This window comes from Apium graveolens, chromosome 5 (genome assembly GCF_009905375.1).
Source record: "Apium graveolens cultivar Ventura chromosome 5, ASM990537v1, whole genome shotgun sequence".
NCBI lineage: Eukaryota > Viridiplantae > Streptophyta > Magnoliopsida > Apiales > Apiaceae > Apium > Apium graveolens.
This window is the reverse complement of record NC_133651.1, coordinates 315,111,675-315,121,225: the sequence shown is the minus strand read 5'-3', so window position 1 is coordinate 315,121,225 and position 9,551 is coordinate 315,111,675. Positions and strand designations below refer to the sequence as shown.

General features: G+C 36.0%; 4 protein-coding genes across 5 annotated transcripts; all 4 read right to left on the bottom strand.

Moving 5' to 3' along the window:
- Positions 1-238: 238 nt before the first annotated feature.
- Positions 239-2,266, bottom strand: LOC141659482 (phosphatidylinositol/phosphatidylcholine transfer protein SFH10-like). Its single transcript, XM_074466375.1, has 6 exons — positions 1,958-2,266; positions 1,766-1,867; positions 1,635-1,684; positions 1,213-1,456; positions 663-1,039; positions 239-538 (listed from the first exon to the last, which is right to left on the bottom strand). Exons 5-6 carry the CDS (start codon positions 966-968, stop codon positions 458-460), a joined length of 387 nt encoding a protein of 128 aa, XP_074322476.1. The 5' UTR covers positions 969-1,039; positions 1,213-1,456; positions 1,635-1,684; positions 1,766-1,867; positions 1,958-2,266; the 3' UTR covers positions 239-457.
- On the bottom strand, positions 1,130-2,588 carry LOC141661305 (phosphatidylinositol/phosphatidylcholine transfer protein SFH10-like). The gene is made up of 6 exons (XM_074468289.1): positions 2,352-2,588; positions 1,958-2,035; positions 1,766-1,867; positions 1,635-1,684; positions 1,368-1,467; positions 1,130-1,138 (listed from the first exon to the last, which is right to left on the bottom strand). The coding sequence occupies exons 1-6, from the start codon at positions 2,586-2,588 to the stop codon at positions 1,130-1,132; spliced, it is 576 nt and encodes a 191-aa protein (XP_074324390.1).
- LOC141659478 (beta-glucosidase 40-like) lies at positions 2,581-8,280 on the bottom strand. Of its 2 annotated transcripts, none has more exons than XM_074466366.1 (14): positions 8,112-8,280; positions 5,603-5,657; positions 5,421-5,487; positions 5,268-5,326; positions 5,090-5,165; positions 4,892-4,963; positions 4,718-4,805; positions 4,361-4,616; positions 4,116-4,231; positions 3,700-3,908; positions 3,491-3,522; positions 3,288-3,390; positions 3,073-3,181; positions 2,581-2,975 (listed from the first exon to the last, which is right to left on the bottom strand). In XM_074466366.1, exons 1-14 carry the CDS (start codon positions 8,144-8,146, stop codon positions 2,801-2,803), a joined length of 1,452 nt encoding a protein of 483 aa, XP_074322467.1. In that variant the 5' UTR covers positions 8,147-8,280; the 3' UTR covers positions 2,581-2,800. The 2 variants fall into 2 exon arrangements, with proteins under 2 accessions (XP_074322467.1, XP_074322468.1); XM_074466367.1 differs by having other exon boundaries at positions 5,603-5,654.
- On the bottom strand, positions 8,188-9,257 carry LOC141661304 (KIN17-like protein). The gene is made up of 2 exons (XM_074468288.1): positions 8,261-9,257; positions 8,188-8,192 (listed from the first exon to the last, which is right to left on the bottom strand). The coding sequence occupies exons 1-2, from the start codon at positions 9,255-9,257 to the stop codon at positions 8,188-8,190; spliced, it is 1,002 nt and encodes a 333-aa protein (XP_074324389.1).
- Between the last annotated feature and the right edge of the window lie 294 nt (positions 9,258-9,551).

Here is a 9,551-nt window from a genome sequence, read left to right as displayed (position 1 = left end):
TTATAGATTAAACATAAATTAATAGTCAATCGCTTTACATGAATAGTGTCAAAAGTCAAAATAGGAAACGTATAATGGGACGGAAGGAATATTAAAAAGCTACGAGAACTTGGTGAACACTTTGGACGAGGTAAACTTTTTATTGATCAAAGATAAGTATTTTTGGGAAAATATTTATCGAGATGTGAACCATTTTTTTTTTGAAAAGATGTTGAATATGCCAGACACGCAAATGAGGTGTCCAAAACACATGTTATTAGCAGCCAAGAACCATGCCAGAGAGTTTATACTTTATACAAATGAAATGAGAGGAAATTGGATATAGTCCTTTCTAAAAATACAAAATGCTTTACACTGGGTACTTAACAAGGTAATTCTGAAATGAAAATAATGACATATTTACCAACTTCTAGCTTAGCACAGTATATACCTCCACTAATACATTCAACTTTGCACTCTAGAAAATAAACTTCTTTTTCTTCTTCTTCTCCATGAAGGCTATGAGGTGTGCTTGTTGCACAAGGGCATCATCAAGATCCTGAACAGATACCATGATTAGACATAGGTGCAGCAACATATATGAACACCATTCAAGATTTTGTTGTTTCTTTGATCTAATCATCAATTAATAATTTTTTTGAAAAAAACAACTAAACCTATACCTTTTTGGTAGCTGAAATCTCTTGTTCTAGATCATGGACACGAGAGAAAGCTGCATTCGGCATTGTTGCCGGTTTCTGGCTGAGAATGATGACTGTTTCCTCAAGATTGCTTATACGCTTCATCTTCATTAAGTAGTCATTGTGAGATACAGTTACTGAAGGCATATTGTAGGGATGTGCCTGACCTCTAACAGAATCATCAGCACCAGGCATAGAGCTGGAGTAGAGAGTGGCAGCAGTAAGCCTTCGGTAAACATTTCTAGTCAGTTGGACTATAGCCGCAATGCCCATCAAAAGGGTCATCATCCCATTGAAAATCTGGCTGCTTAGTCCATCACTTGGCTTGCATGGATTATGGATCGGGTAAAAGTGTTGAGCTATCAGATGTAACAAAAAAAATATTGAATGTCATAATTCAAGTTGATACCAGAATGCCCTGACACTCAAATTAATGATTATGAATAACATTAAAAGAGCTAAAGCAAAACAAAAACAAAAAAATCATTAGGAATACTTATCTGAATATAGCAAGGTAAGATAATGTATATACCTTGGGAAAGGGCAAACTTGTCAGCTTGCACGGAGTTTGTCCAAGTTGCAAGTAATATTTGTAAGAAACAAAGTACAGAGTATTAAATAATAAAATAATGAATCCCCATTTCCCAGATATTAAAATTTGAAAACTGAAAGAAGACAGAATACAACCTTCATGATCTCAGGATCATTCCATGGCCCCTTATCCGATTGCATACAGCCACCTTTCTTTGCGCAATCACAAGTACCTCCTAAAAACTCTGGGAGCTCACTACAGAAAGAAGAGATTAGCTTTAGGTGCCTAAGAGATGCTCAAGTGGAGAATGCATGCCCATTTTGAAAGGATTTACATAAAATTATTTCATAAAACCTAACAGCTCTTTTCCTGAACGACATTCAGAAAGGAATGTTACACGTATTTTATATTTTGAAGTTTACCTAGCATCAATTATCTCCAGCAACTTGCTTTGGTACTTATTTCCAAGGACCTGGTATACAAAGCCATTACCTTGTTTAGCAGGTTGACTTCACTACTATCAGAATCATTGTTATTATGGATACAAACATACATTGATCTTGGCAGTAGTTTTTGGGTCAAGGAATGATTTGACTGTGTTCCACAGTAGCCTGAATCCAGAGCCAGCATTAATGATGTACATGCGGCACAAGGTCTACAGTAAATCAAGTAATAAGGAGTTAAAAACTTCAGGCACAAATTAGGAAAGACTAAGAAATTAGTGTAACTACAGAGAAGTTATTACCTCGGGGTGATTATTACCATCAATACTCTGAATACGTTGGAAAAGGTCCCTGGCCGCTTTATTAAAACTTTTCAGTCCCTGCCATTCAACCACGTAGGTAACTCATTTCAATTTTACAGCACAGTACCTCTCAATATTAAGCCATGTCTTCTTTTCAGATGGAATAAGAAAAGAAGCAACGTGAAACGCGATAAAATGCTAAATATTACAAAGGTAAGACGACTCAACAAAATCCATTGGTGTGCTATAAAACAAGCAACAGAAATTTGGAGACTGAAATGCATTTAAAGTAAAAGATAACAATTATCCCAACTATGCGCCATCAAAATTTCAGCAACCCTACGTATTATGAGAATATCCACATACCACCCCTTGTACATCAAGAATGGTTTACCACCCCTTGTACATCAAGAATGGTTGTGCTTTGATCAATATGTTTCTTTGCAGCAATTGAGCAGGCTGGAAATTTATCATTAAAGTTCCTCTCAAATTCTTGAACATGATACTTAACATAGCGGTCTAGTGTAGTGGCTTGCATGATCTTGTTAGCATCAACTTTACCCAAACTTTCAATATAAACTGGTTGTCCATCTTTATCAACTCCATGATGACCTTGAGGATAGTATAACATTATCATCCATATGGATTTATATATATAAATTAGAAACATTGAAATCTTACACTTGGTCGATAGATGGGAAACCAAAACCTGAGACGAGGATCTAGCCTAAAAAGTCAACATTTCGCAGAGCAATAATGTAAGTTCATTTTATCAGTAAATAATGTAAGATATTTTTAGAATCTTTAATGTTTGATTTTACAAATGCTTTAAGCTTAGTTAAACTAATTTGGAGCCAAGAATCTCTTAAACCAGTAAGCTGAGTCCTTCGCATATCTTCTGAGCTTGTCATGGTAATCAACATAATACAGACCAAACCTTGAACTGAATCCAGATGCCCATTCAAAGTTATCCAAGAGAGACCAAGCAAAGTATCCTTTCACGTTACATCCATCTTCCCTGTAAATTACAAGGCTTGGTCAGATTTTTTAAGTATCTTCATTAACTAATGACATTAGCAGATTTAACATGTCTACTAAGCAGTGAATTGGCTTACGTGATAGCTGCAAGCACGTTTGTCAAGTAATCGTTATGGTATTTGATCCTTTTCTCATCCTTCAGCGCATCCTTAATGGAAATAGATGAGTTATTTGCATCATCCATACCTAGCATGAACATTTAGAAAAGAGGAATAAAAATAAAGTCAGATTGGCTTTTTTTTTTCCAAAAAAAATCTTGTTCTGCAGAGTGTTATTGAGTAACCAGTTTTACCATTTTCAGTTATTATGACTAAGGGATTCCCATATCTTGTCTTCACATAATTCAGAAGACTTCTCATTCCCCAAGGTACTATGTACAACCATATCGAATTGGCCTGCATTTCAAAACGACAAAGCTGAATATGTCATTACACAAATTGGAAACTGTATCATAGTCTTTATGAGTTATTTCTGTAATGATGATAGATCAGTTACCCGATCACCAATAGGTTTCCCGTCTTTGAATGCTGGAAAACAATATAGAACATCATTGAGTTAAGGAAGAGAAATGTATGATAATGATGAAAAAAAATGATATGGCTTGTGTACTTGTTATGTACTACCAAGTATAACAATAAAAGATGATAGAAGAGTCTATGATTAGTAGGATGTCAATGTAAAAGTGCTACACATAAATAACATACGCTGAGTAATGGCACCACTGTCTGCCATTGAGTCGTTGCTTTCTGCAGAACCATTCGCGGCATACATTGTTGTGTAGTGATTTATGCCCACAAAATCAAGGCTGCCCTTAAGAAGAGTGGATTCAGCTTCACCAAATTTTGGTAATCGACTTCCTACCCTACTTCTCATTGAGCTCGGATAATCACCAAACATCAATGGATCAACAAACCTGCACTAGTGAGGGGATAATAATTCAATGCATGAAAAATCACTGATTTGTGCTACTTTATGTAAAGCACTTAAGCATGAGGATATGTTTAGTATTTAAAAATTTACAACAACTTAGCCTAATGCACTCTAAATCACCAGTTCCTTGGTTGCCTTGAAACTATCCTGGTTGCCTTGAAACTAAAAAAGTACAAGTGAAAATTCTTACCAACCCAAGTTAAACTCCATTGCTCGGCCTGCAGCTTCTATGTCCTCTGTAGAGTTTGTTATTGGTTCATACCAAAAACTATCAAATGCTATTCCCACTATTCCATTTTGTACTTGCTGTTAGAAAAGATAACTAAAGAAGTTAAGAATATCCGCATACATGCAGAAACATTGCACTTTATTTTATGTCAAGCAGAATCAACTTATCACAGCAGTAAAAAAAAAACTGTAATCAGTCATATGTACCTTGTACATTTTCCTATAAATATTTGTGGCTGTTCCATGAGCAAGTAGAACGTTGTGACCGACAATGTAAGGCTCAGTTGCAGAATTTCCTTCCTTGCAGCGCGATTGTCCAAGAAGGGAGCATCTTCCTGGTGCCAGGAATCCTAAATCATAGCCAGCTATGGCAAAACCATGGGGCTCATTGAAAGTTATCCAGTGCTTCACCCTGTCCCCAAATTCCTGGAAGCACGTCTCAGCATATGTGGCAAAGTCGTTACTGCAAAAAAACAATTCTCTTCTGATTTTACCACACCTGGAAAATTTTAATATGATTTCATAGTTAGTGCAAAACAAAGCTTAAGAATATAATTTACTTACATTATTTGGGAGCTGAGCCAACCTTGGTATTTGTCTTCCAGGGCTTGAGGAAGATCAAAATGGTAAAGGGTAACATATGGTTTAATCCCTAGGAAAAAAATACAAGAATTTGTCAGTGAGTGTTATTCAGAAGAGCTTAATTTGACTATGGTTGACATATGACATTCGGAGTACCATTGGCTAACAAAGCATCAATGAAATGATTATAATGATCAACTCCAGCCTGATTGATTTTCCCGGTTCCATCTGAGAGAGAAGCACTGAATAAGAAAATTTACCAGAAAACTCCCATGGGAAATACTTTAGAGTTTCGTAATTCAAAAACTGAAAACATGTTTTTTAGCACATGAAAAGAGTTTGAAGATAGCTTACTGGGAAAAATCCTAGACCAAGAGATGGAAAACCGATAAGCATCCATTCCCATATATTTCATAAGTTTAATATCTTCCTGTTGCAAGCACATCAGTGTTAACGTAAATATAACATATTGTGCCTGGTAGTTAAAAATGTGTTCAGCTCTAATGAAAACAATTAGAGTACACGTGCTTACGTTGTACAGATGATACTGGTTCACAGCTACATCACCAGTACTTCCATCGGTTATCTTTCCTGCAGTGTTGTTATCAACATTGTCACTTCAAGTTCAAATCATTGAAGATCGCATTTGTATTAGCAAAGTTTCATAGATCTCGGATAAATTTACCAAATGTATGTGCAAATGTGTCCCAGATGGAAACTCCCCTTCCACCCTCCTTCACTGCTCCTTCATACTGAAAAGACATTAATGTTGCAAGTTATAAACTTAACATACAATTGATCCTTAAAATTACGTTTTAGAAGAACCGATAACTTAACAGAGAATAGAATCATCGAAAAGGAGCTAACCTGGTAAGCTGCAGAGGAAGTTCCAAATGTAAAACCCTTTGGAAAACATGCTCTACTAATATTAGTATTAGCATCATTAGTTTTCAAGCTACTAATCTTGACAAGTAATAGTACCACCATTAGTGCAACAACCAAACCAATATCAACAGAACTTTGAAATTTCACCATGTTTCAAAATTTCTTAATGTGCAGTGGTTATCGAATGAATGGATACTATCTTTATAGAGGAAGAGAGTGGAAATGTTCAGAAAATCTACGTCTGTATATGTTGAACAGCATTCCATCCATTTTTTATTTGTCGTTTGACTTTTCTGCACATATTTCAGACCATATACCAACCAAGAACAAGAAAATACTGACAGTTCTCAGGCATTATAATAAGCATGTTGCCGTATTATAATTTAATATTGAATTGATTTTATCATTGACATATTCAGATTCTTACTTTCTCTTTGGTCAATTATTTATTTATTTATCATTGTTGATTCCAAACGGTCATGTATCTTTTTAATATTTTGTCCATTTAGTTATTGTCATCTATCTATTTATTTATCCTCATCGTTTTCCTTGATTATTTGGCTTGCTTCTTCTTCTGAGCCAAGTGCAAGTTTCAAAAGAGGCATTGGATTTGATTAAAGGAGACTGTAAATTTAAAACCAAAGAAAACCAGGTAAAACTATTTAGACATGTCCTTCTGCAGAAAGGATGGCGCAGAATACCAGGTTAAAAAAATGTCAAAGAAGGCTGTACATTTAAACTGTTAATTATATGATCCTATTGGGGCCTTCCTCTAACATCTTAAGATTTTAGATGAGCTGGTTATCAGAGTTTAGGCTGGCGGGAGGAATAAGGTTCGAGTGAGGGGGTGTTAATTATATGATCCTATTGGGCCTTTCTCTAACACCGTTTAACAATATTACTTATAAGACCTTGATATATTGCAAGCAGGCAATTTTCTATGTTTCTAACATACAAGTAATATGATTCTGTTTGTAATGAGTTTCACCTGCATATTTGTAGAACTAGACAGGGTTAGTGCCAGACTGCTTGTTTCTTGTTTCCACTTATGTGTAATCTAAGAACAATGAATTTTCAGTATTAGTGCTTTCGTTATGGTTCAGTCCCTAATATTCTCTGTTCGATGGGCTTTTAGTTTTGTTTTCTGTCAAGTTCTGCACCAAACTGTTCTCTCATTTCCTCGTGTCATTCACTAATTTACAAACTTAATGATGATCTTAGGATCTTCTATATGTGCTCGTGCAGACCCTAAGGTCCTTCACTCAGCTGCTAAACTTTTACTTTCCCATGTTGCAGGATATCGTACTAGCAGCCACAGGAGATCCCAGAACATTTTCTGACCTGATTACAATTGGTTCCAACGCAGGACTTACTGGTTACGCTATTATTTTCCTATGCAACTTTGGGTCATTCTATCCGATTAGAGGATCTGTTCATCTTTTAAGTGCCTGTTAAGTTTTAGCAAAGTGCATAGTTTTAAGAATCAGAGCACTATCTCTGCAGAAAAATAAATCTTTGGTCATGGTGTTCCTATAATCCATATGGACTTATATATATAAATTAGAAACATTGATATCTCACACTTGGTCGATAGATGGGAAACCATAACCTGAGACGATGATCTAGCCTAAAAAGCTAACATTTCGCAGAGCAATACTGTAAGTTCATTTTATCAGTAGATATAATTTCTATTGCAGGAGATAGCTACTAGATGCTGGTCTTTCGATCCTTAGAAACTGTTGCAAAATTTCCCTTGAAATTTGCATCTTTCACTATTTAAATTAGCTGAAGAATCAAGAGAAAAACTTTTGGTTTCTTTTTGTTATATTATCGAAGGTCTTCTGAAAAAGCAGGATTAATACTCATTTATCTTTTTTCCTGATAAGTTAAAGAAGGAACCAAATCATCGAGAAGTTTTGGTTTATTTCCATCTGGTTCATGCTGTTTTTCTCTCATTATCAATACATATAATCTACTACGAAGGCATGTGAGTAATCTGCAACAATATATTTTTTCTACCAACATTTTTCTCAGTATAACCCTTTAGTTCATTTCGTCAAATAATGAATCAAAAAATCATGTAAGACTTGTTTTGTTAAGTTCTAAAGAGAACTTAATGCAAAGCCAAAGATGCACAGTAGTATTGCAAAGTTCCCGAAAAGATATTTTTAAAATCTCTAATGTTTGATTTTACGATTGCTTTAAGCCTAATTAAACTAATTTGGAGCCAAGAATTTCTTAAACCAATAAACTGACTCCTTCTCATGTCTTCTCAGCTTGTCATGGTAATCAACGTAAAACAGACCAAACCTTGAACTGAATCCAGATGCCCATTCAAAAGGGAGCTGTTTGGCTCTTTGGATTTAGGATTAGTGTGACATTTACTCAAAATATTAAATTTTTTTTAACAAATACTGGTGCATGTTTCGATACGAACTAGAAAATAACAAACAAAAAAAACAGCAATACAAGAGCAAAATACATTACATACTTGCGGTCACAAGAGAGCTTTGCATATATCTTCATATTCAACAGCGGGCAGAACCCTTCCCTCGTATATTCCTTTCTCAATCTGCAGCTTAGCACAAAATTTATCTGTATCAACAGCTAATAACTTGGCATTTGATCCACGATAAGCACCATTAACAATCTTCACGAGGCCGCCAATTTGGGGAATAACTGTCTGAAGCTCCTCTTGATCCACTCTAAGGACATGCTTAGTGTCAATCATTTCAATTTCTCCCACATACTTATCAATCACTTTACGAACAACGCCTTTTTGCTTATAATAACCTAGAGTTTTACTCATTACCTTAACAACAATCCCCTCCCATAACCAGTAATCCTTCCTGTTTCTATGCTCTTTGGCCATCTCTTGCTCCCTCATCACCTCATCCAAAGCCGATGCTTTCGATGCTTTCTCAGTAGCATCTTTCTTAGGTTTCTTCTTCTTATTCCCCCCAGTTTCCCCCTCATCAAAAACCACTCTCAAACGCTCCCCTTTCTCCTTGTTACCCGCCCCAAGCTTAATCTTAATCTTGCCACCATCACTTTCACCTCTCTTAAATAACTTGCCCTCATTCGTCATCATATTATTCTGTTGCGCACGCTCAATCTGCTTCATAATCTCCCAATCCTGCTTCTCCTCATCCACCAAATCAGCCCTAACCCTCATCCTCTTCCTCTTCCTCTCTGAATCATCGCCTCTATCAACATACCTAATAAACCACCCCTTGGACGTCTCCTCCACCTTGCACTTCCCCGTCTTGCCCAAATACTTAACAAACTCAGTCAACGTCACCCACTGTGTAGAATTCATATGAACATGATGCCTATCAGCAATATACTCATTATAAACACACGTAGCCGCAACACGACTAATCCCATGACTCCTCTTGATATGCTCCAGAAAAGTGAATTCAAACTCGTGCGAAAAACACTCAACGACAAAATTAGGGTTCTGACCAAACACATGCATCTGACGTTGATGACCTTCACTCATACAATGACATTTAAATCCGTTCCCATCTCGACATTGTTTCTCACACATCTGACAATACCATTGTAGTTTTTCAAGCCCTCTTGCTTTCATTCGATTTGCTATTGCCTTTGGGCTTAAGAAATCATTCTTTCCCATCCCTAGATTCAGATAATAACAGCGAGCGAGTATGTTTATCAATTAAACCCTAGAAGATTAACAATACAGTAATCGATACAGCGAGTATGTGTATAGGTTGAGAACGAAGAAGATGATTATATAGGAAGCTAGGGTTTTTAATATAAAAAAGGCTTACGCGTTACGCCCTGGATTTTAATTGTGTTGTGATAGAGTGTTTTATAGGGGTCGTGTTTGTACTCCTTCCCCCTAAAAATGTTTGGTCTTTAGACAGGTTTCTCAATAATTATTAATATCTTTAATTTCGTATAAGTA

Coding starts and splice junctions, on each gene's coding strand:
- LOC141661304 (XM_074468288.1), bottom strand. CDS start 9,257: ATGGGAAAGAATGATTTCTTAAGCCCAAAGGCAATAGCAAATCGAATG.
- LOC141659478 (XM_074466366.1), bottom strand. CDS start 8,146: ATGAAGATATATGCAAAGCTCTCTTGTGACCGCAA. Junction 3,909..4,115: donor ATGGAGTTTAACTTGGGTTG/GTAAGAATTTTC, acceptor TCACTAGTGCAG/GTTTGTTGATCCATTGATGT. Junction 3,523..3,699: donor CAGTGGTGCCATTACTCAGC/GTATGTTATTTA, acceptor ATTGTTTTCCAG/CATTCAAAGACGGGAAACCT.
- LOC141659482 (XM_074466375.1), bottom strand. CDS start 968: ATGATGACCCTTTTGATGGGCATTGCGGCTATAGTCCAACTGACTAGA. Junction 539..662: donor AGATTTCAGCTACCAAAAAG/GTATAGGTTTAG, acceptor GTATCTGTTCAG/GATCTTGATGATGCCCTTGT.
- LOC141661305 (XM_074468289.1), bottom strand. CDS start 2,588: ATGTTATACTATCCTCAAGGTCATCATGGAGTTGATAAAGATGGACAA. Junction 1,868..1,957: donor ATGGTAATAATCACCCCGAG/GTAATAACTTCT, acceptor GATTTACTGTAG/ACCTTGTGCCGCATGTACAT. Junction 1,685..1,765: donor AAACTACTGCCAAGATCAAT/GTATGTTTGTAT, acceptor TTTGTATACCAG/GTCCTTGGAAATAAGTACCA.